The 25,358-nt window shown below is 42.2% G+C and overlaps 2 protein-coding genes across 5 annotated transcripts in view; one reads left to right on the forward strand and one right to left on the reverse strand.

The window, feature by feature from the left end:
* Positions 1–9,628, reverse strand: dmtf1 (cyclin D binding myb-like transcription factor 1). 2 transcript variants are annotated; one of them, XM_035427096.1, is made up of 17 exons: positions 9,536–9,628; positions 8,339–8,454; positions 7,700–7,822; positions 7,265–7,359; positions 6,871–6,943; positions 6,704–6,780; positions 6,295–6,452; positions 5,911–5,943; positions 5,695–5,804; positions 5,118–5,346; positions 4,761–4,912; positions 4,152–4,367; positions 3,619–3,704; positions 3,319–3,477; positions 2,555–2,902; positions 2,149–2,296; positions 1–1,867 (listed from the first exon to the last, which is right to left on the reverse strand). In XM_035427096.1, the coding sequence occupies exons 2-17, from the start codon at positions 8,445–8,447 to the stop codon at positions 1,830–1,832; spliced, it is 2,154 nt and encodes a 717-aa protein (XP_035282987.1). In that variant the 5' UTR covers positions 8,448–8,454; positions 9,536–9,628; the 3' UTR covers positions 1–1,829. The 2 variants fall into 2 exon arrangements, with proteins under 2 accessions (XP_035282987.1, XP_035282986.1); XM_035427095.1 differs by having other exon boundaries at positions 6,871–6,946.
* elapor2 (endosome-lysosome associated apoptosis and autophagy regulator family member 2) overlaps positions 9,086–25,358 on the forward strand; it is a 23,795-nt gene continuing 7,522 nt past the window's right edge. The window contains exons 1-13 of one of the 3 annotated variants that reach the window (XM_035427091.1): positions 9,086–9,402; positions 15,461–15,581; positions 18,595–18,784; positions 19,114–19,261; positions 19,550–19,639; positions 20,204–20,309; positions 20,700–20,852; positions 21,210–21,298; positions 21,433–21,613; positions 22,090–22,218; positions 23,768–23,858; positions 24,284–24,386; positions 25,058–25,195. In XM_035427091.1, the coding sequence (XP_035282982.1) occupies positions 18,627–18,784; positions 19,114–19,261; positions 19,550–19,639; positions 20,204–20,309; positions 20,700–20,852; positions 21,210–21,298; positions 21,433–21,613; positions 22,090–22,218; positions 23,768–23,858; positions 24,284–24,386; positions 25,058–25,195 (1,386 nt within the window). In that variant the 5' untranslated portion in view covers positions 9,086–9,402; positions 15,461–15,581; positions 18,595–18,626. Of the gene's footprint in view, positions 9,403–10,810; positions 11,259–11,293; positions 11,377–15,460; positions 15,582–18,594; positions 18,785–19,113; positions 19,262–19,549; positions 19,640–20,203; positions 20,310–20,699; positions 20,853–21,209; positions 21,299–21,432; positions 21,614–22,089; positions 22,219–23,767; positions 23,859–24,283; positions 24,387–25,057; positions 25,196–25,358 lie in introns of those variants that run through there. The other 2 variants (XM_035427089.1, XM_035427090.1) reach the window with 2 other exon arrangements.

The raw sequence follows: 25,358 nt of genomic DNA on the forward strand, positions 1-25,358 counted from the left end.
TTGCTTTATAAAGTTTTAATTAATAAATAAACACAAAACCATACAAACAACCCCATTTCTCTGATAAATTATTGTACTAGTCTACACAGGCTTTTGGAAGTAGCTGTGACAACATCCTGTAACTAATAAAGACACAGGACCAGTGCAAGATTTGAAACCCTGATAAAGTACACATTCATTAGAAAACACACAGAGGAAATAATGTGTTGCAAGCTCTCATTAACAACATGGACAAATCAAAGCTGTAAGCATCATCATTGAAGCTGCAAGAGGAAATAAACCTCACATAACATATAACTTCAGCACCATGTTTAGCTAAGTTAGACCTAGTATGAATGAGTCTTCATTTCTAGACCTTTGATGTGGCTGCACAACGGATGACCACAAAACCTTGTGCCCCCCCAATTACCTGCCACTGCTCCAAGACACTATGCAATGCAACCTGTCAGTGAACCCAGTGCAACTTCACATTACAAATAATGTCTGAAGAAGGACCAACGTACAATAGATGGTAATGAATTGTACCGTATACAATTCTTACTGGACATTAAGTGAGACGTACTGCTGCACTGCTGGTAATGGGGAAACTCCTGCCTGTGAACTATCGACATGAACCGCGTCATACCCAAAGTAATGGGAGGGTTTTGTCCACATGGTATTTCATTTGTCCAGCATTAATGTTACAGTGGCACAGTTTGCCTCAGCTTCATCATCACCTGATTACCTGAAATACTTCAGAAAAGGTCTGAGTAAGTTAGCCTGCAAATGTTATTTCAAGGCTGAGCAGAACCACGAGATATAGGTGGAAATGAGTCTGAAATACACTGACACTAAGAAATATTTCTTCGCAGAGAATCCTGTTGGGATTTGCTGTAGTATCAGAGACTGGGATACTTGGCAGACAGCCATATTAGAATTCAGTCTCAACCACAGGCAAAGGACAAGCTGATATGGGCTGAATGGTAAACCTTGTAACAATTTTTCTTAGCCTGTCACACGATGCGATGCTGTCTTTGCACAATCCAGGGTGATCTGGCCTTCATCAGCAGTGGCTTAAATTATTTAGGTTTGAGCTAAAGGAAGTAAACAGGAGTTCACAGATAATGATCATAACCCACTGCAAGAATAATGCAAGTAGTTAATCCAAATAAGCATTTCAGACCAGACCAGCAGAAAAAAGCAGAAACTCTAAAGGAAAATAATGTTTTACATAAAAAAGTTTAGGTCCAGGATTTTGTAATAAAGCTGAGCTGAAGAGCAAATATACTATTAGAAGTATAGACTAGTTTTTTTTTTTTCTGTCTGCAGAGTTCTAAGTGTCGCATAGGTTAATCTTTCAAACGACACGCCCACGATATTAATTGAAACCCGTTAGTCTTCAGCTACAGTACATTTTAAGGAACTGCATGTGCCCTTTCCTCATGTGCATTTGCCACTGCAGCCTCAACTGCCAGCACTGTGATTCCTCTGACTTATAAAATAAGTGTAACAATGATGTACAGTACTGCATAAGGAGTCATCTTCCATATTACAGGATTTGACTTGGCACCCCACAAACCTTCAACAAACTCAATACCAAGACCTCTTGTCTAGACCAACTCAGAAAATCACGGTTGCCTTTCCACCCGTTAGTGTATAAAAGGAAGAAAATGTCAGACTTGCATATCCCTAGAAATTTGGGGTTTGCCAACACGACAGAAAGAAGCTATTGGCGATTCAGAACCGAGGCTCCCCCATGCTCCCAACAGTAGTGATTTTGTTCATTTTCGGGTCCATCCACTTCGATTCAATTCATTGGCACGAAGCTGTTGTGCGACAGGCCAATCCTGTCAGTCAGAGCTCTCTCCCTGATTTTCAAGTATAGGATCTGTAATATAGAACAGTGTGCCCACAGCCTGTCAGTTTCAGTACAAAGTCTATGCAAACTGACACGTATAAATCACTACATGCCCAGTTGAAAGTAGCATGTCTGCGGATGCTGAGTGAACTTCAAGAGACATTCATACTGTACAAGTCTGAGGAATGGTTCTTCATCCTGGGGGAGAGACACCACCTCCCACAAGCAGAGCCACTGCCTTCACAACCAGTACAATGACATGAAAGGCATTTTCACATTAGAATCTATAAAATCAGTGGCATTAATCTTACCTGTCAGTGTGGTTAAGGGCAGGACACTGTCGCTGTCGATATCATCGGCGGTCTGGATGAAGCTGTTGGGGGAGGGGACGATCATCACCGCACCCTCTCCTACAGTTCGTTCCACCACGTGTTCTTCCATGGTTGGAGAACCCAAAGTCTGTCAGGAGAAAGTAAAAAGTCAGTTCCTCGAAAGTGTGCAGATAGACACTCATTTTGTTTCGCACTGGCCTTTGAATGCAATAGCCCAGGTCCACTTCTTTGTGGCAAAGTTTGAAGTGGTAACACAAAGCCACATACAGGGTCTCTCAAATTTGCTATAGACTAGTTTGTCCTATCAAACTCTGAAGTGTCTTCACATGTTTTATGGAAGTGAATGAGAATGATAAAGGTGAGGTTGGGTCATTGCTGTCTGTACCTCTGCTGAGAAGGTGTCAGTCAGGTGCTCCTGCCCATCCCCCGTCTCAGTCAGGTGACCCGGAGCTTCCACCTGAGGGTTCTGGAGGAATTTTGCGCCCTCTGAGCCACTGATCACCTCCTGCTCCGCCCCTTCTCTTTGGGGGCTCCCCGCCTCTGCGCCCACCTTTTCCAGGTTCACGTCCGAAGCATCCTCTGCGCTGGCCAATACGGACTGCTCCACGGTTAGCGCCGATTGGCTGAGGGACTCCGCGGAGGCAAGGTCATCCGAGGACACTGTCTGGATGATGACGCCGGGGTGGGACATCTGCACAGTGACGTTCTCATTGGAGCTGAGCAAGTTATCCGGCTAGTGGATAAGCAAAAAAACATGTGAACAATAAATCTTCACTAGAGTAGGGGGCACCTAGATAATTAGTCTTACAAATACTGTCACGCTTACAATTTACCCCTTCTACTGTATAATTACAAATGTATGCATTTTACTCTAAAGTCAGTGCTGTGATTTCCAACAAAAAAATGTCCAGAGATCCACTTTTTATTGGAAGGTTTGCCCTGCCTCCATTAACCATTCACTACTATGAAAGTCACACTTATAGCTAGTTGATACTGCTTAACGTTTCAGTTCCTGAATTACAGAAATGTAGAACGGTTCACTAGCTAGTTTCAGATTCAAACATGGAGTGACATCACAGGGCAGCAGCCCAGCACAGTGAAGATCAAGCAGCCCGATAGCAGCGGTGAGAGCAGCAGGTTTTCACTCACGGACAGGGCGTGTACGATAATCTGCTCCGGGGACGAGGGCGACGTGGCCGCTGTGAGGGTGACGGTGGGGCTGGCCGCCAGCGTCAGCGGGAGGCCCTGGTTGGAGCCCGTCTGGATGTAGTACGTCCCAGGAGTGCCCGTAGGCTGCAGGTGGAAAGACTGACGCAAAGGGAATGCACCCATCAGGCCAGATGTCAACGACAGCAGTAACGCTGAGACATTACAATGATGTCCTTGCGCAATATTTCCAGTTTTAGTCCTTGAGGAAGTATTATGATATATTGTTTGTGCAAAACTTACAGGTAAGATTTCAAATGTCTGAAGGGTTCCGGCGTTTAGCGTTATAGTCTCTGCATCATTAGCAGTCGATGAGGTATCTGAGGGTGCTTCATAGACAGAGAGACAGATGAGTGTTAAGATGAAATGGCAAACAGGAGAGTGGTCCACATCTCATTTGAAGCTTTGTGACAGTGGGGGTGCCAATAATACTTTTGGTTCTTTTGAAACAGGATACAAGCATAGATTTGACAGCGAGATGCATCTTTAATAAACAGTGACCCACAGCCTACCCACTCATACACACTGCATCCCACAACCTTCCCACTCATACATATTGCATCGCACAACCTACCTACTCATACACACTGCACCCTACAACCTACCTACTCACACACTGCACCTCACAACCTTCCTACTCATAGACACAGCACCCTACAGCCTACCTACTCATACACACACTGCATCCCAAGATTGTATCCCAAATTGTATCCTACAGCCTACCCACTCAAACAAATGAACTCCCAGCCTACTCACTCAGATGATCGAGAGCTTACCGACATGCGTGATCTGCACAGGGATCTGTACGGGTATCTGCAGTGCCGCCACAGGGCTGTGGGAGGCGCTGCTGCTCTCGTCCAGGCGGGCCACCCGGATCTGGACCTGCTGGAGGGACGAGGGCGAGCCGCTGCCCGGGGGCCGAGGTGCCGCCATCACCACCTTACCGAAAGGCAGCTGGTTCTCCGCCAGCTCCTGGAGACCTTTGAGTAGCACTGTGGGAGGAAGGTGCTTAACTCAAAACACAGCTTTGGTGACCGTGTCATCTCCTTCAATAGCTATAGGTCACAGATTCAGTGACTGTACAATCTTCTCCTCCAGCAAATATAGGTCACAGATTCAGTGACTGTACAATCTTCTCCTCCAGCAACTATAGGTCACAGATTCAATGATTGTGCAATCTTCTCCTCCAGCAACTATATGCCACAGATTCAGTGACTGTGCCATCTTCTCCAACAGCTATAGGTCAAAGATTCAGCGACTGTGCAATCCTCTCCTCCAGTAACTATAAGTTACAGATTTGGTGACTGCCACCTAAAATTTCAGGACAAAGAACAGCATTGATCTAATCCACTGGGGGACTTCTCCACTGAATAAGTGCCACTGACCTGAAAAGGGGAGGTCCTTGTGGTTGGCGACCTGCCTCTTGATCGTCCACCATTTACTGCGCAGCCACTGAGGGGAGCGGACGCTGCTCCAGCCCCCCGACAGGATGTCCCAGTTGATCTCATTTTCATCCTCAACCTCCAGCTCCGCAATCCTACAGCAGACACAATGAGTCCGACCCGATTGCTTAGTTATGTGCTCAAATCATGTTCGCCTTGGATGTTGCTTTCTCAGTGTCCTACCACAGGTCTTCTGTAAACTAATATATTGTAAACTGATACATTTGTTTGCAGAAATTTCAGTGTGTGCAGGTGATGGATTGTTCTACCTGCATGTGAAGACAGAGGGAGCAGCATTACCGTTTGATCAGGTTCATGTCGTCCTCCTTGGTCCACTCTGTCCCTCCGCTCTGTTTCCAGTTGAGGTAGTTCAGCCACTTGGAGCGGCACTGCTTCTCCGAGCGAGTGCCCACCAGGTCGGCCACGGAGGCCCAGGACACGCCCTGGGTGACGGTGTGGCCCGGCTCCGTGCCCGTCAGTTCGTGGACAACCTCCGCTAGCCGCCGCTCTTCATCCTCTGTCCACTTCCCTGTCATAGAGAAGGTCCTGCGTCAGCCTCGGGGAGGAATTCATTATACCAGCTAGTGTCAGCCTCTGAGAGCAGGCCATTACAACCACCAGTGTCAGGCTAAGAGAGAAGAACATGACACCAGCCTGTGTCAGCCTCAGGGTATAATTATTTGCTCCAGCCAGTATCCGCCCTCAAGACAAAGCCATTACAACTGTCTGTGTCAGGCCTTCAGAGAAGGTCTTTACAACAGCCTGTCAGCCGCAAAGTCATTACATCACCCCACGTCAGGTTTAAATTTGGGGAAGGTGGTCAGTTCCCTACTCATAATTCCACTGGGCTCAATGATCATTTGTGAAGCACACTAACCTGTGTTACAGGTGTCCTTCATCAGCCTACACCGGTCTTTTACAGAGGAAGCACTTCTCCCCAGCGCAGCTCCAATGGTAGCCCAGTCATTACCATGCTTCACTCTCAGTCTGAAAAAATAGAACACACTCATTTTATAAACCATCTTTTTTACAGATCTTCAAAATGCAATTTTAATACTGGTAACCTACTGTGAAATCCATGTTTAATACTTACTCCTTCAGCTTATCTATTTCTTCAGGGGTGTACCTGTACAAACAGGAAAAACATGCTTTCAAACTAACAGAAAGGCAAAGAAACTCACAGAACTGCGTACGTAAACTGATATGTTTCATTCAGTACATACTGTCAACACTGCCTTACTGTAACCAGCCACAACAACATAAGTCCTTGGTGACCTTATTACCTCTGTGATTACAAAAAAAAAAGAAACCATTTAAGTTTACAATCCCTGTCTTAGGAAACATATCAAATTATACTGAGGACTGACATGACTGAATGAATTCCACACAGGTAACACTGGTTTAACCAAGCCATGTGCAACAGGGTAGAATGAAGGCCAGAACTTCATGCTAGCCGGTGGAATTACGCCACACTCACTTTCCAACATGGTTTCTGTTGTCATACATGCGAAGGACTCGTCTATACACCGCGAAGAGAGGGCGGTTGAGGCCCCATGCAATGCTTCTGTAGAAGTCTTTCCTCTCATCTTTGGACATTTCAAAGATGATCTCGGTAGGATCTTGAATCCCTCGACTCTGAAGAGGAAAGAGGGACGCATGAACAGGATGAATTAGAGCAGGGCATGATGGAATATAATTTAGCCTTTGACAAAAATGTTTTTGCACATGCTGTTTTCAAGCCAAATCATTACAATTTGGGGGTGGGGGGGGGGGGGGGGGGGGGAGAGACACCATGCACTTCCCATGGGATGCATGTTATCTCAGAAATTGAAATACGTCAGACAAATCATGATGAGAAAATTTTACGTATTAAGATCAATGTTTACCTTCAGATACCGATCAATATTGCTCATAAGAATATCTATTTCTTCTTTTGACCACATACCCTGTTTCCACTTGTGACCTGCAGAAATGAAACCACAAAAAAATCCTTCAGATTTGGTAAAGTGCAGTAACATTTTCCTTAGCTACAGTAAGCAGATTTCTGACCTACCCTTATTAACAAGGGTGTCCTTGTCCTCTTTTGTTGTAAACCATGCTTGACTGACGGGAGATACCTCCTCGGTCTTCTGAGGGAAGAATAAGTCAGCATTCTGCAATATCTGTGCATCATACCATAAACTGACATTGTACTGGCCTTACACTGAAGCAAAGCTTTAAGCACTAATTTTACTGTTATATATTTTCATAAACTTCTTGTACTGAGTTCTGCCTACAATTTATTCAGTTAAGCAGGAAGAAACAAGCAGACATGCAAAGAATATGAATGAGTATCTTCAGATACAAATTAGCATTACATGTAATGCAGTCCAACAATACAGACCAACATGCAATGGTCACAATTACTAATTAGTAAGGTAGTAAGAAGCCTTGAGGTCACAGAGTACCTGAATCTGAGCCACAGCTCCCTCACTTATATCACTCTCTGTCATCTCTGTGGTGGCCGTCATGGTCACCTCAAAACTCTCCTCTTTCTCTGAAACTTAACAAAGGAATTAAATCTGTCAGGTTCCAGTTTCACAATCATGTACCCGGATATGTATTTAGGTCATTGAAAGCATGCACAGTCCACACTGCATAGGACAATTCATATTGTATTCACTGTTGTTCATGCTGATTTACTGCTTTTAATTTAGCACACAGATCAATTTTGCTCATACGTATCACCCATTTCCACACAGGCAAATATATACATATTTGCACAAATATGTAGAAACCCTTAAAATATGCCGTGGACACACTCAATTCTGAAAAAGTCATTTTTATTCATAGACGCTATGCATGTGCTTTTACAGGTGACAATGGATGAAATGCAGACTCACTGGGGAGAGTGACGACAGAGATTCTGGGGGCAGATCCAGACACATGTGGCTCGTCCTCGCTGCACAGATGGAGTCGTTTGTGCGCAGGCTCCAACGTGTCATCAGAGCCCAACTCTTCAGCATCTGCAACAAAACCAGTAGTGGCAATTCTTATCCGGCTTTGTTGCAGAGCACTTAGTTGTAGTAATACACATTATGGGAATATGGTACCCTACATTCAGGCAGTCATAAAATAACTGATACCTAATAATACTGAACACTGCCACTAGAAAAAAAACTATCATCCTTCAAATGTAACTGACATCTCTGTCTAGACTCTGGGCTTTGAACTTGCTCCATCCATCCATCATTTATACCCGCTTATTCCTGGTCTGGATCACGGGAGGTGCTGGAGCTTATCCCAGCATGCATTGGGCAAGAGGCAGGAACACACCCTGGACAGTTCACCAATCCATCGCAGGGCACACATCATTCACTCACACACTCATACCTAGGGGCAATTTGTCTCTCTAATTAACCTAACCTGCATGTCTTCGGATTTTGGGAGGAAACGGTGCCCGGATGAAACCTACTATTGTTGGCATTAAACCATGATTTTTCAACATTGCCCCAGAGAAAACAGTGTGTTACCAGCCTTACCATTGTGAGGGCAGTGCAGAATTATGGTCCCGTCTGTATCCTGGGTTAGTGTAACGGAGTTCACTGTTTCCAAAGTCACTGTGCCTGAGTCATCCTCAATTGTGTTCATGCTCAGTCTGGAGAATAAAACATTCTTATTTCTTACATTCTAATAGCAAGAAAATCAATGTGTGGAACGGACAGCCCACACAGGGTTCGCTACCTTGTTACTTAGCAAGCTAGCGAAATGGTTCATGTCCTTCAGTAAGGTCGTAAATAACCATTCGAATGACAAAGTAAGAAAACGTGCTGCAATTTCTGTCAGTTTGCAAACCAAAATAACATTCGCAATGGGAATAGCCGCGTGCTTTTAAGAGTAACGTTGCATTCCAGTTATTCGGTACGTTTGTCTTCTTGTGATATTGATTTACACTCTTAACTTTATGTGAATTGAGAAATGATACCAAGTAAACACGCGTGCTTTCATGGAACATCATCCAATGATACCAGTTTTGAGTTTCCCCAGAATAAAATCATTGCAGAACAATGTTCGCTTGAAAAGCTTATGACTCCCATTAACTAACTTAGTAGTTAGCAAGTCTGTTGTTGTCCAAGTTAATTTAGGCTAGCTATTAGCTAGCTAGATACCAGCTGCACCAATTTTATGCAACTGACGTGAATTCACCAGGCAGCTGTAAAATCATTTGGTGATACGGGCACATTGAATCAACGTTACAAGCTAGCTAGCTAGCATTCGGACAACGACTGCCACTTGGAAAGCAGTGTGTGTGGTTCTGACGTTGTCTCAAGCATTGGGTGACTAGTTATCCTAGCTAAATTAGCCCATGAACTGAGAAACAAGTTGGTAGTGGTATACGTTATGCTAGTTGGCATAACTAAACAGCGATAAAGTGCGTGACTTTATTTGGTTCAAATGGAAAGCTGATTAGCTAACGTTGGCTAATTCCGCCATGTTTAAATAGAGGTACTAGCTAGTCTGCTAACAAGTTAGCTATCTAGCTAAAGTAAGAAGAAGAAAATTCACAGACGCCATATTCCTCTGGAAGCCAGTCAGCGATGTCTATGTAAGCAGCATCGCCAACCCTGCATTTAATTTTTGACTGCGTTTCATTATTTTTTGATTTATCAGCATTAATCTCCATCACAGAGTATCTCCCCGTAGAGACCGTGAATTTTAGGTTTGATTTTGATACTTACTTCCTGTTTTGGGTCCGGGCACTTCGGAGAGACCAGGATGAAGACAAATACCAGGATGGAGGAACACAACAATCCTCTCAGCCCCGACCGGAAATGAACGGTTACTCTCTTTAGTCACTTCCCTTTGTCATGGTGTAAAGTGATTTTACATAACGCTGGCTAATATGGCCCCATCTGTCGCGATAAATTTCTGTTTTAACCACGATGGGCATATTTGCTCATGCATTTTTAGTATAAACGTCAATTAAAGGTAAAGTTCTCTGCAGTATTGTGGCAACTACGTCACCGTCAATGTATCCAATAGAATTTTCTTTTCTATCGTGGGCTAACTAATAATTTTGTTTCTTCTTTGTTATTTCCCACTGAGTTACCAAGCCTTTGCATTTTTACCTTTTTTCAAACCTTTTTGTGTGTAGAGTTACTCATGGGCTTGCATCTATGGGAAAAATGCAACCAAATGTTTTGGGATCATTTTTTATGTCAAGTTTAACATTTCTGAATTGCAAAAATATTACACTTCGTTGTGTACAGACCCCATTATTATATTGCCTTTCACCTTAGACCTCTCACCGACAACAATAACAGAATATCATCGTGAGGAGGAAAGTGTCTTCGTTGTGCGGATGCAGTGTGTTCTTGAGGGTTTGTCAATTATTGGGTATGTAATTGCTATGCCAGGAGCTGGGAGAATAGTGCAGCGTTTCTGCTGAAATCAACTTTCTGGACTGGAAAATGACTTCTACAGATTGGTGCATTATTATCTAAAGGAATGTGTTAATTTCAAGAATACGTGTGACAACATTTATAGACTCCAGACAAATTAGTTGAATGTTAAGTATTCAAGTTATATTAGAGTATTTCTTAGTGTAATATTCAACAAATATTTCTTCTGTTGTAAGTCCGCTATTGAGCTGGAAATACAGTTTGGTTTTGCAAGATACATATCATGTATGACATATTTGTTCATCGCCTATATGCTACATAATGTATTAAGAAAGAATATTTCCACATTGTTGCCACATTTCATCGTTGTAATATTACAGTTGTGTGCAATGTTACGTTGTGAACCTCTCTTGCTGTTGCATTAGCTTATTAATTAATTTTTTTTTTAATCTCCGGTAATTTCCATCTTCAAATTCAGTTTAACACATGCAATGCACGCACGCACACGCTCGCGCACGCACTCACGCACACACAATAAAACATTTTTTTGTTGTTGAACTTAGCCTACTAATTTGCCTATTTACAGTTGATAATATCACGACGATCAAATGCGCAAAATCAATTTTATGTTGTTTCTGTTCACTGTTCATAGCACATTAATCCCCCCCTTTAAAATTAACTTATAAAATTAAAAAACGTACATTTACACCGAGTCGCACTTTGTCAAAGCAGACTCATTACGTCACGCCAGTGCTGTCAGAAGCCGGTGGATCCAAATGTAACCTACTCAAGCAAACGCTTAAGCACTTTAGCAGTGTAGTGTGGAAGAGAGGCGCAAGTACCATAATAATCCAAACCGCACTTATAAAACATAGTACGTTCTAGTGTAGAGGGGTCGTCATTTATGCGAACTGAAATGGAACAGAAGGGACAGTCGAAAGGACACTTCGTTTTTTCCAAGGGTTATACGACTGTTTCCGCCGTAATTCACCGCGCTCTCATCTTCAGCTTGCTCCAGTGGGTATCAGGGGCTAAAGAGAACCTACCTCTATGTGGAGAGGTAAGCGTGCACAAAACCCTTGCCAAACGTTTGTTTCGACGTGATTGTTTCAACAATAGAGGGTAAGGTTGCATAAAATGTCATTTCAGCGCCTGTCAAGTCACGCTCCAGATAGACGGTAAATACAAGTATTCTGCTATCATTAGTTAATATTATTTTTTTGTGATTGGTATTTGAATATTTTCATTTAAGTTTTTGACCATGTAGGCTAGTCTGTAAATTCAGTGTATAGCCTGTTGTATGTCGGTTTGCGGTTTTAGTTCTATTGTAAACTGAACCTTAAAAGTGGGATAAGTGACCGCTGGAAAATAATGGGAGGTTCCTAAAATCAGGATATTAGATTGATTTTATTCCAGGAACTGTATCTGTATTTTACTGCATCCTGGAAAACTAAAAGTTTGCTTGTGGTTGGAAATAAGTCGTACTGCAAGATAGTAGGCTATACCAAAGTTTGTTCCTTTACGTTTTTTGGCTACGCGTGATCCTCAAAATGAGTATGATTATTATGACGCTGGCACAATGCGATTTAGCCTAAGTAACTAGAGATTCTTGTTTTATTGATTATTGAGAACATAATACTGTTAGTACTAGTTCGTCCGAAATGAATATATAAGAAATAAAAATAAATAGTGAAAACGAACTTAAACGCAATCGTGAATTTACAAAACGATCTTTAGGTACTGCAAATACTGTATCGTATTTCTTTCATATCGATGTCCTGTTCGTGCTGGTTAATTCCCAAAAAGTCACATGCTTTACTTTCTAAATGGTTCTTCAACAGATCCTTAATTTTTTTTTTTTTTGATGCTATGTAAATCACATTTTTATTGCCCATTATTTCCTCCCACAGAATATAGAAAAAATAATTAATTAATTAATTTATGCTTTTACAAGATAAAATGACCAGCAACATATTAGGGATAGAACAGAAGATGAATCCACAGACAAATGACACTTACTTTGGGCAGGTTTCCATTAAAAATCTTACTACCTCAAGTCCTTGGGGGACAATTAAAATTATCATATCAAATCACCTCTCGCCCCTCTCAGACTGAGCAAAAGCTATGACAGTACACTGGCATGAAGTTTGACCTGTATATTGAATCAATGCATTGGTGAAACTTGTCCAGGGTCTCATTACACATATGGGTCAAATTATGCACACTGTCAATATTTGATCGTTGCTCCAGGAAACATTAAACACATTGTTGAAAGTGCCTTTATTGGGATCATTTGACAGAAATGCACCTCTGTGGCAGGTGTAATCTCAGGAGGGACCATCCTAAGGGAGGGTTACCATGACACAAGGCAGTCTTTGCTGATGTCACCACTCAGGCAAGTTGCAGAGGAACAGATGCTACTATCAGATGAAACACTGGCTTTGATTCAACAACATTTAATCTTAATTTACATTTATGGATTTGTGCAAATGTTGCTTTTTCGTGAACACAGTTTGGCAAGAACATTTTTGTGAAAAAAGTTGGAGAAAATAGTTATCTTTGTAAATGCACATTTTTGAGAACACTTGGTGGCAATGCATATGTAATACCCTTTTACTGGTTTGTATTGTGAATATACTCTACTGTATATGTTCCTGTGTAAAGGATTTGTCATATTTGGATTCAAAAGTACAACCCCTACTCAAACTAATTGTGATGGTCTTTCTTTAACTTGCTGTGTATTTAAGCAAATGGTGAATGTATCCAATGCTTCTCCAACAGTAGCAACACAAATGAATAGCTGTGTTGATAGCTATATGTTTGCTAGAACGGTGTAGGATGAATTGCATTGTGATCAAATTGGTCAGAGGACAACTGTTTGCGAAAGGTTTGCATGTCCTTTACAAAGCATATACAGTATTTTAGGAGCATTTTCCACACAGATCCCCTACAAAAGTATCAATCCATAATGTTGTGTGCATAAGGTGCTTTGATTCCAGATGCATTTTCATTGTCAAAACACTCATTATAAAGCTTATGCTCCTATTAGTTTATATTGAGGGTGCGGTGAAATAACATTTATATTCCTTGAAACTGATCACATCAGACTCAGTCTAGTGTGTTAGACAATGTACACCGATCAGCCACAACATTAAAACCACCTACCTAATATCGTGTAGGTCCCCCTCGTGCCGCCAGAACAGCTCTGACCTGTCGAGGCATGGACTTCACCTCTGAAGGTGTCCTCTGGTATATTTGGATTTCTGTATATATGTGTATCTACTGTATATTTGTATCTAATATTTTGTATCTACTGTAAATTTGTATCTAATTGTGTTACTTTGTTGTCTCTGGTGCTGCAACAGTGCAAATTCCGCCCAGGGATCAATATAGTACACTACTACTACTACTTATTACATTATTGGTTTTTATTACGTAAAAAATTTGAAATGGATTACATTATTGGGAGTTATTACACTATTGGTAGTTTATTACATTATTAGTTGCTACAGGGCTATAAAAAGCTAAGATATTGTTAGAGCGTTAATTATTTCCACATGATTAAAAAAACTCTTGACGGGTCAGAGCTGTTTTGGCGGCACGAGGGGGACCTACACAATATTAGGCAGTTGGTTTTAATGTTGTGGCTGATCGGTGTATTGTAAGGTGAAAAAAATCAAACAAGTATTTTGCAGCAGGGGTTCATTAATAAAAAATTGGTAGCTGTGAATGTAACGCAGTTAAATAAAGAAAAAAGTCCAATGCTATACATTTTGTAGTTAAATGCATTAATTGTCAGTTGGTTTACTGTCTCTTTATTTAATGGTGTGTGGAAAAATCTGCCCGGAAGAAGATACTTTTCAATGACAGTTGCATAACCAAATACCATTATGCCTCCCTTGAGGATGAATTGTGGCTTTTATAGATTTACTTTTGCTAAAGGATCCTGTAAGTTAAACCCAGGAATACAGGGCCATTGGACCACTTATGGGCCTTTGGATCTACTACATCACTTCTTCCTATTGATTTATAAACCTGATGCTGGCTGCACTTGAATTTTACCAGTTCATTAGCTGCTGAGATTGCAAATGTAGTATCTACTGTTCTGAATTGCAATACCCTGGCCCCCCATTAGAAAAAATAAAAAAAAACAAAAATTAAACTCAGCTTTTTGACCAGGATTTTAGATGTAGAAATGCTAATTTTCTGTATACATTTTCAAATTGTGCTGAATTTGATGCTAACTTGGTTGATTTAAACTGCTAATGTTTAAGTTATTTTTCCAGGTCTCGGTCACAAGTATAACTTTTTTTTTTCCGAAGTGCAGTGGATGGATTTATTTTGTTGTTAATAAATTCCTCAAGTCCTTTGGTGGTGTGATTATGGAGGTCTCGGTCTCTTGGAACAGTCCACGGTACATTATCAGTTTCCTGCATGGTGTGTCTTTTCCTTCCAGCGGCTTGTCAGCAGTCTCCAACCAACAGCCTATCAGAGGGCCTTTCCTCCAGAATAAAAGTCAGGGTAGATGGGTCATTCGTGCCTCTCTTCTTAAAGTGACTCGTTCATGGCCCTTGTCATACAATAAATGCATTGGGTTTCATTTCTTTTTTTGCATAAAGCCTTGCCTGAATAATATGACAAATGTTGAAGAAGCATCAGTGATTATCAGAGAGTATTTTATTGCTCCATGTTCCACACGGAATGTGGATTTATTTGACATGGAACAAACAAAAGTTTTCACGCATGGACTTGGAATGAAAAATGTCAGATTTCATCACTGTTGTGCATATTACTGCAGAGCACAGTGGGACACAGCCATGAAGGAAAAGGCGGCATCATAACTGACAGTTTACCTCAGATACACATACTGTCAACCTGCCAAGAGGGCCAATCAAATCTCTGGGATTTATTAGCATTGCTTGATTCATTCACGCCATTTGTTTCACTAGTATGACTCCTATATAGCATACAGTGAAGTGTCCTTCAGAGAAACAGCCAGAGCAAAGGCAGATTTCCATCTAAAGTGCACGGGTATTAAAAAACGATGAGCCCGTAACCAGCTGCAGTCATGGTGGATGAATGATCCATCCCATAGCTGGCTGATGGAACAGCTGTGGGAAGCAGATGATATCGCTACCGTGCTTTCCAAGTTAGCCGAAGCACGATTTTATTTTGTCTCGAGAGCTGAACATGACTAATGGCGCCTCTGTAGCGGCCTTTCCTCTGTACGTTACCGTCGTGTGCCCTGCTTGTGTCTTGCAGGCAGACTACTATTTTGAGTACACGGAATGTGACAGCACGGGGTCCCGGTGGCGGGTAGCCATCCCACGCACCCAGGGTGCCTGCGCTGGCTTGCCAGACCCCGTCAGCGGCACCGATTGCGGTAAGTGCGACCCCCTTGCCCCTTTGCTGTCATCAATCTTTTGATCATATCCTTCTTATTGTTTGGACAGTGTGTCTTGTGTGTGTGTGGCTCTTTTTGTCACAGGCTAATCAGCAGGCTGGAGTTTTCTGTTCAAATAGGAAGCGTGTTTCAATATTGCCTGCTAACTCCAAGGTGACTCAATGTGTTCATTATTCAACAAAAATATGTTAATGAATTCAGGTTGACTATCTATGCTTTATTCATTTCTTTCACTTTTTAAATACATGCATCCATAGAATGGGCTGTGTCTTTCACATTTGCTACCATGTTGGAGAAAGAAATCTAATTTCCACAACCTATGTAGCACTGAACAGCATCCTCCAAACCCTAACATTTAGGTTCAGCTGGACTCACTGTCATGCGAAGGCATCTGAAACTGTTAGTAGAGCTTCCGTCAATGGAAGAGACTTTCACTGCACTTTCAAGTCAACAGTATGCCTCTTTACTGATTTAATCTGGGACACATCATGTTTTTATGCCTCTCTAATCCACAGCACCACATCCTTGAATCTGGGACACCATCCCATAATGCGTGTTATATCTCTCTAGTCTGCAACATGGCATTCCCAAATGCTAGCTGATTTGTTTATTTGCTCTCGCAGGTGCATGTGATTCCACATTCTTTCATTGCACCGGGCAAAGACAACACCAACAACACTTTTAATAGCACCAGTACAGTGTGCTGTGTATGCAAAATTCACAGCACACTGTACAGCAGATTGCACCTGTGGGCTGTAATCTGCACTGCTTAGTGAGTGGATATGGGTGCCAGAGGGCCAACTATGGAACTGCAACAGAATCATCATACTTGCTGGTGATTTAAAAAAAACAAACAGATGTAACGTGCCAAAAATTTGGACCTTCAGGAAGGACCGTCAATCAGAGGTCATTATGTTGTTGTTATTTTTTGACATGACTCATTGAACAAAAATCATCGCTTGTGGTGCCTGAAAAGGGGGGAATGCGTTGTGTTTTAATAGGAGGTTGTGATTGGGGTCCTGTAACCAAGACAACGTGCGGGGAAGCTTGTGCGTGAGTGCCTGAAAGAGCAGGCTGTGGTATTTGTGTGTCCGCGAGGAAGGGCTGAGACTTCCTGTACATTTATACCCCTTAGTCAGTCTTGGATTCAGATTTATATTTAGATTATGCCATTGTGGCTTCAAAGAGAAGTGCTTAGGGAAGTAAGCATGGGATCAGAAGATCACAGGCTCAGATTGTGGATGAGTGAGGTGCTCAACCTGAATTATCTCTCCAGGCAGATATATGGATACAAGTGTATGCCAATAAACAAATAATGTAATGTGTTAGTGTATGACAGTTGGTTTAAGTTATGGAGTAAATAGTACCTACTATCTCTTTTGAATATAAATTGTAGTCTGCATGGTTTTTGAAATCGTAAGTTGAGTAAGTGTTTGTTTTTGGTGTTCTGTTGTGCATATTTGTGTATGGGTGTATGTGGTGTGTGTGACCTTATGATTCTGGGTGAGGGTGAATGTGTGTGCATTTGTGTCTGTGTGTTTGTGCATGCATATGCACCTTGTAATGTAAATACATAAAACTGTTTGGGATGCTTGTCTACCTCCATCAGCACTCAACAGGCCTCAACTGTCTCAGTGAGACAAGTTGGATGTCATTATTATACTGTCATGCTGTGACTGCAGAGGCTAGCTACAGCTCACAGTCACACAGCTTTTCAGTCTGAGTACCCACTCAAAATATTATCACTGTGTTTATGTTCCATTGCCATATTTATCCATTTTGTCAGCAACTGAAAAAGAGAACGTTTTTGGTTGCACATGTATAACACACTTTTTCAAGTGACTGTTGCATTATGGGTGGAGCATGCTAATTTGTGTGACAGCTGAATTTTCAGTACAGCTTTTGCTAAAGTAAAACAGAGTCATCCAATGAATTATTTATGAATGATTAATTATTTAGATAACAGCTGTCTTCGGTGCCAAAACAAGTAATTCCCCTTTGGGTTCTGTTTATAGGAGCACATGTGCTTGTGAAGGAGGTCCACTGAGGACACCGCCTACCTGCTGCTAGAGCTGTAAATAAGATGGAAACCTCTTTGGAAAGCAAAGTGTTTAAAATGATTTCTCAGACCTGCTGATGGGAGTGATTGTGAAGAATTGAATTGAATGTGGAAAATTCACCATTTAAAACTGCTCATACTCAGAGCTACAGTATAATCCCGGTTTACCCGTCATAACCAAAATTGTTTAGTGTCTTCCAGTGGTGGTCATTTCAGGGCATTGGTAAAGGAAATTGAAGGATTATGGGATTATTTGCCTTTTTTCTTTGCTTGCCATTATTAGTCTGGTTTTTATGTGCTTGTTTTACAGTAGGTTTTGTTCAAATGGACATACTGAGAGAATTTATCCTGATTTGTGTTCTTTCCTTTTTGTGTTACATTCAGTGTTGTTCTGTACCAGTGCAGCAGACTGTGATGAATCTGAAATGTGATCAGTGTGAAAGGTGTTTCTGCTGTTGTTCCTTTGTATTGAGTGTGTGATCAATGCCAAGGGGTTGTGATGAGCGTATTATCAGTGAGAAGAGGTTATGATGGGTGTATGATAAGTGCGAAAAGGTTGTGAGGAGTTTATGATCAGTGAGAAGTGGTTTGAAGCAGAGGTGCAAAATCCACTTTCTGAAAGTAAAAGTCCTCCTCAGTGTTTTTCTCCAATCACCTGGATTTGCTAAATTAGCACAATTCTTCAGCCAGGAGGTGGACCAAATCAGTGAGATGAGTTCATGGGTGGAAGTAACACATCGCAGGACTTTCTGACCCCTAGACTTTCCACTGCTGTCGTGATCAATGACAAGGGGGTAGTGATGAGTGTATGATCAGTGAGAAGAGGTTGTGAAGACTGTATGATCAGTGAGAAGAGGTTATGATGTACGTGAGAAGGGCCTGTGCATGTCAATATGAAGCTTCTGACCCTGGCCTGGCGCTCTTGTGTCTCAGCTTTCTCCTGTAATGCCGGTGAGTTCCTGGAGATGTCCAACCAGCAGTGCACACAGTGTGCTGCTGGCACCTACTCTCTGGGCAGTGGGATCCGCTTTGATGAGTGGGACGACATCCCAGCCGGATTCACCAGCCTGGCAACTTACATGACCAGCAGCCCTGCGGGAGAAGAGGCCCTTAGCTGCAACAGGTCAGTGAGCCACTGGGTCATATGACACAACTTACCATCATCTAACTCCTTGCTCACCACCATTGCTTTAAAGTGAGGTAGGGATAATCAGTAACAGCAACAGCTATGCCAGGCTCTTCGGTAAGCCTCTGGGAGGACTTATCTCTAAAGAAACAGGAATATGGAAGGGTAGGCATTGCTGAGTGGCTTTCCCAGCTTTTACAACTCATTGGAATGTAGGCCCCAGAGATGATTGGAAAACCTTCTTTAGTGAAGACACTGGTCAGTTAGTAATTCTTTCCTGTGTGGATAGTCCGAAATGAGACCAGTGCCCCTGACTTTTCCTCCAGCTCCACCTGGGTGCCCCAGGGGACCCACCTGGAGTCCAACCGGGATGAGTGCACTGTGTCCCTGATCTATGCAGTCCACCTCAAGAAACAGGGCTCTGTCTCCTTTGAGTACCAGTATGTGGACAGTAACATCTTCTTTGAGTTCTTTGTAAGTATGAATTTAATACCTCCCCCAGTATTTCTACTTGCTTATTTATGATAAGATTATTTAAACCTGAAGGTGATGTCCAATAAATTATAGGCAATAATCTTATTTTTAAATTGTTTTCATACTATATCTGAAGCTGTGTATAAAATTTGGGTTTCTGCCCTTGTTCCCCAGGTTCAGCACATAGCAAGTATATAATATGGAAACCAATGTATGAACAAGAATGAGTGACAATGAAGATTGCTGTTCTTTAGTATATTATTATGGGTACTGTGTTTATATTTTCAGATTCAAAATGATCAGTGCCAGGAAATGGACCAAACATCGGACAAAAAGTGGATCAAGCTGACCAACAGTGGAGAGTGGGGGAATCATACTGCAAGTGTTAATAGTCTATTCACCTCTCATGGGAAACAAGTAGGGAAGTGGCTAGCACACTTCTGGAAGGGGGTTGCAGGCTTGAGTGGGACAATGGCTATTTCAGAGACACAGCAGCTAGGTTCAGAAAGTAGAAGTCCTCCCCGGTATTTTGTTCCATTTATCTGGATTTGCTAATTAGCACAATTCTTAAGCCAGGAGGTACAACTAATTACTGAAATCAGCTGGGTGAGTTCATGGGTGTTAGAAATAAATGGCAGTCCTTCTACTTTCTGAGCCCTGGAATTTCAATCTCTGTTTACCACAATATGTACAGCAAAATATTCTGCTTTAAATATCTGTCATGTTCCAAATTTATTATAAGAAAATTATTTACATTTACCTATTTTAACTAGATTGAAATAATGTCAGCATGAATTTGAGGGTTTCAGTACACACTCTAACGTCTCTTGGGTTCAGTTATTCAGTTCTTCTTAAGCAGAGGATAATAAGCTGTCATGAACAGCAGATATTGTCAGTACAGTGCCAACACAAACTGCTCCTATTTTTGTTTTTTTTTTGCAGGTGGACTTGAAGTCTGGTACAAACATCCTCTACTGGAGGACAACTGGTGTTTTACTAGGTTCTAAAATCATTAAACCGGTACTGCTGAAAAATATTCAGATCGAAGGTAAAATAAGCCATGTTTCACATTTAATGTTGCGTTTTCTGTTGTTGAACATTTCAGAGTGTTCTGGTCATGTACGTGTTACCGTGCTGTGTATTCCATTATTGTGTGTGATATATTGTGTACATCAGTTTTGCATGTTTTGTTGTTGTGTGTATCACTGTTGTGTGTTTCACTTCTTTATGCTTTATGTTTGTTCTAGTGTTTAGTGTTTTGGGGTTGTGGAGTTTTGATGTTCACTGATTTTGGCTTGTGGAGTTTCAGTGTTCAGTATTTTGTGGCTGTGAAGTTTTGGTGTTCTGTGTTTTGGGGTTGTGGAGTTGTGCTGTTCAGTTTCTGTTTTTGGGTATTGCTGTTTCTGTGTCAGTGTAATGTTTTCCTGCTTACCTCCAGGCGTAGCCTACACATCCGAGTGCTTCCAGTGCAGACCAGGGACCTTTAGTAAAACTCCAGGCTCCTCTTCCTGTGAACTGTGTCCCAGGGATACCTACTCTGGCAAAGGAGCCAGCTCCTGTACCCACTGCAACAAGGAGACACAGTTCTCATGTAGGTCTCAATAAATAATAAATGCTAATAATGTTCATGGGGTTTTAGCCCAGCCTGCTGCTAAAACACCCCATTCATCTGAGCATTGTTTAAGTTTGAACCAGCTTAGGTTTCCTCTCTAGTTCTGACTTTTTAGAGTCACTTCTCACTGACCTCTTTGATGTTTGAAGAGAGCTGAGAAACCACTTGGATCAGGTGCCTCCATGACGGTTGTTGGTATAGAAGCTTGCAGATAAAAGCATGTCCACAGGCCATGGTTTCAGTTTTCAGTTTTTATACCTGCAGTGAACGCTGCTCCATGTGACATGTCTCCAGTGCTGTGAATTTAATAGCCAATCTCTGTTCTTCACCTCACAGCTGAAGGGGCTACAGAGTGCAAGGAGAAACCAGCCTGTTCGGAGAAAGACTATTTTCAGATCCACACACCCTGTGACAGCGAGGGGAAGGTACATTGGGTGCTCTACTTCTCACCCAAATATCCTCTGTGATTTTATTATTGATAGCATTCAGTGTTTTCAGACATTCGTACCGTATATTGTTAGGTGAGAATGGGCAGATTGTTACATCTGTGCTATTCCAGACGCAGATCATCTACAAGTGGATCGAGCTCAAGATCTGCGTAGAGAACGTGACGGGCTCGGTGGCGCTGCCCCCTTCTGGGGAAAGACAGCCATGCCCACCATGTAACCCCGGCTTCTACAACAATGACACAGCCAACTGCTCCCCCTGTCCCACAGGCACCTACTCTGATGGCATTAAAGGTAACAGAACATTTTCCCCTCACAGTGTATTTGAAGGCATTTGTCATATTCTATCTGGTATGGTACTCAGGACGTGGGTCCTCCATATGGTCAACTGTAGCTAGTATGTACTGAAGACTGCTCAAATCTTTTTTTTTTAGATTATTATTGATAACTTTTTTCCCAGTTAGAAAGTAATTTATACTTTCTAACTGTCATTGCTACTTTACCAATTTCACACTAATACAGGCGTAACATTGTGGAACAAGCATAACCTATGTGAAGCTAAACAATATTTAAAATGTTATTTTAATTATTATATATCATCCTGTTAATTAAGGCAGCACAGACTTTTTGTGTGAAAATAAAAAAAATTAGGTGACCTTTTATTTTGTGGAGGCACTCTGTGGCAAAAATGTTCACTGGTCTTCAGATTGATCACCTCTACTGGCTTTCATGTTATTGTAACCCTGTGCTGTAAAACAATGTATTGGCAGCATGTGAGAAGTGCCCAGCAGGCACAGAACCATCCCTGGGCTATGAGTTCAAATGGTGGAACACGCTACCCTCCATTATGAAGACGTCCTGCTTCAATGTGGGCAACTCCAAGTGCGACGGCATGAACGGTGAGTGGGGTGTAGTTGGAGCATCTGGGGACTAGATGGCGCTGTGACATCACAGGAGGACAAAAATTAAAGCTCAGAAATTTTAACCAAGTTGCAGCTCACTCACTCAAAGCCAACATGTCTCTTGTTACATGCATTTATTTATTTTTATAACACTAGAAATGATATTTGTTCTGCTGTCTACTGCTGGAGGGAGAGGGAACAAGAGAGAGAGAGAGAGAGAGAGAGTGAGAGGAGATACAGAGACAGTGCGAGAGAGGGGGGAAAAAGGGGAGAGAGGGTTAGGGAAAGTAAGGGTGGAGACAGAGAAAGACAAAGGAATAAGAAGTGGAAAAGAGATGAGGGAAGGAAGAAGAGATGAAGAGAGAAGGAGAGAAGTTTAACTTGACAGAATGTGGCAACAGCAGACCCGGAAGATGCCTCTTCAGCCCTGACGCAGCAGACTCCTTATCTCTCTCTTTCCCCTCCCGCCTCAGTAATGGGCTATGCAGAACAGCAGGGAAAAGCACATTTTAATATCAGGACTTATACCTCAGGGCCTCCATGTGTTCCCTTCCTCAGCAAATACATTCATTTGGAAAAGTACACTGTAGCTTGAGGGCATGCTGAGTGTGGCCCGCGCACTGCTATCAAATCCGAATCGACTTATTTCAGCAGCTAGATCACAGTCATGGCACAGGCATTCTCCTCCCTTATGACCACATTTAAGCATGGGGGATGCATTCACTATACTCTTTTCCTCTTGTCTTGTCCTCTCGGCAACAGTCGATATAGTAAATTCAGCCCAATTATGTCCCCATTTGAGGGAGGGTGTTTATGTAGACACTTGAATCAGTTAATCCTAATTATTATTTATTACGAATGTTTCAATATGACTACGACCTGCTTAAAGTGCATGGCTGTGACTGTGCAAGAGCTCCTTGCAAGCTTAGAGTAATGCAATACAATGATTAAAATTCTGGTTGTGCCGGTGGCAAGAATATTAGTCTTATCTGCTGCTACTGCAGCTTCAAATGTCACAGTGTCATATTTGGTGTCCAGAAGGTGGTGCAAGATTCTGTTGCATTCATGTACTATTCTTTAATAGGTGATGGGTTGACTTCATTTGCAGTGCATTGCATCAGTCTGCAATTGATATGCTTCACACCTTCACACAGTGACTCATTTATACTGCTTGATTTATACAGGAGCAATAGAGGTGAAAAGCCCCATTGCTCATTTATAAAGGTACAATGGCAGTTTGCTCCCCTAGGATTGTATCCCACATACCAGTGCTCTGGCCACCATTACACCTCCCCATCAGCGGACTAATTGTGCCCTACTGTTAAAATATGGTGTTATGAACCCCCAAAAGTGGTGGCAACTAACTGCCACCCATTCAGGTGACCTGAACCAAGTTCAAGAATGTGTCAAGTCACCTTCTCAGATGATTGGAAAATCTCATTGAGGTTTCTGTCAGAGAAAAAGTATATGGTAAAATGTATCATGATATGTGTATTAAAGAGTAGTGTTTTTTACAAATGAATGACTGAGCTCTGTGGTTCATCAGGATGGGAGGTGGCGGGGGATCACATCCACAGTGGAGCTGGGGGCTCGGACAATGACTACCTCATCCTGAACCTCCGCATCCCTGGTTTCAAGTGGGTACAGTCCCCGTACGCACTCACAGCTGGGGTAATGCTGTTAAAGGGCGCCTCTGTTTGGCTCTGTGAGAACTTTTTACACTAGTTTCAGCATCTGCCTTGCATTGTGAGAGAAAGCGAGTTGCTTTATGTAGTTACCTCTCGCTGTGAACACAACTAATCTAAAATTTATTGACAGAAAATTACCCAGATTGCATCAAATTAATAGCAATCTCCAATTAGATATGTTAAATGGTGGTGAAAAGGGAGGTGAGTGAGAGTAGCCCTTGGTGCCCGCTGCAAAGGTAAAGAGAATTGCAGTTGCTCTAAAATGACTCTGATATTGATGGATCTTAGCATCATTGCAATCAGGGTTATGAAACAGGCTAATAAATGTGTTGCAGTTTCTCTGGAGGAATTGGTTGTGATCTTTGTTCTTTTAGACTCCCCACATCAATGGAAGGAACCACAGGCAGAGAGTTTGGCCGCATTACCTTTGTGTTTGAGACCATCTGCTCTGCCGACTGTGAGCTCTACTTCATGGTGGTATGTCAACGCAAACCTTCCCATCCCCATACCATTGCACTGCCGCCTACTGAATCCTGTTCATTTCAGTTTGACTACTATTAGTTAATTGGAGTTATTGATTGTATGGGAGTATCTGCTAATCCTAAGGGTGAATAAAAAGCTAGTTCAGGCCGGGGCATCTCTTTGGCTACCATAGTCCAATCATGTTTTTGTTTTCCCTATATTTTTATATACTGATATTTTTGTTCTATGGCCTGATGGGATTTGGTGTCAGAACATTTATCAGCCGTAGGGGTCAAAGCTGTGAAGAAATGATGAGTCACGCTGTAAGACAAAATGCGCAAAATGCTGGGAGTCAGTGACTGCAGTCAGAGACTGGGTCAGATGTCACCAAGGGGAAACTGTAGAGGCCCTGTCTGATGGCATGTATTATATATAGATATGCTTTGAATCCGAATGACAAAGATTCTTTACCCAGATGGTCGCCATTGCTCAGCAGTTTCTTTATGTGGAATGTGACCTTGTGTACTCTGGACAAAGGAATCACACTGTTGGTTGATGAATGGTTGTTATGTGCAGCAAAAATTACACATTTCCTTTGTGAACATGCTACTCGGTCTAATAGATATTATGACATCAGTGCTTGCTAGTAGTAGTTGCATGTTCAATTCCTGTGCTGCCCCCTGCAGGATGTGAACAGGAGGAGCACCAATGTGGTGGAGTCTTGGGTGGGCAGCAAGGAAAGGCAGTCCTACACCCACATTATGACCAAAAATGCCTCCGTGTCCTACACCTGGGCTTTCCAGAGGACCAACCAGGCCCAAGATGTAAGTGTGGAGTACTGCAATGGCTCATGGGATACTGCAACACAGCACCTGGTGGCTCGAATCTTTATACCTCTCTAACACAGAATGGATGTGTGGTTTGTCCTTGTCTTTCTATGGGTCAAGAGGACTGAGGGTGGGTCGAGAGGTAGGGTAATCTTAGCTA

Source organism: Anguilla anguilla, chromosome 7 (assembly GCF_013347855.1).
Source record: "Anguilla anguilla isolate fAngAng1 chromosome 7, fAngAng1.pri, whole genome shotgun sequence".
In the NCBI taxonomy this organism is placed as follows: domain Eukaryota; kingdom Metazoa; phylum Chordata; class Actinopteri; order Anguilliformes; family Anguillidae; genus Anguilla; species Anguilla anguilla.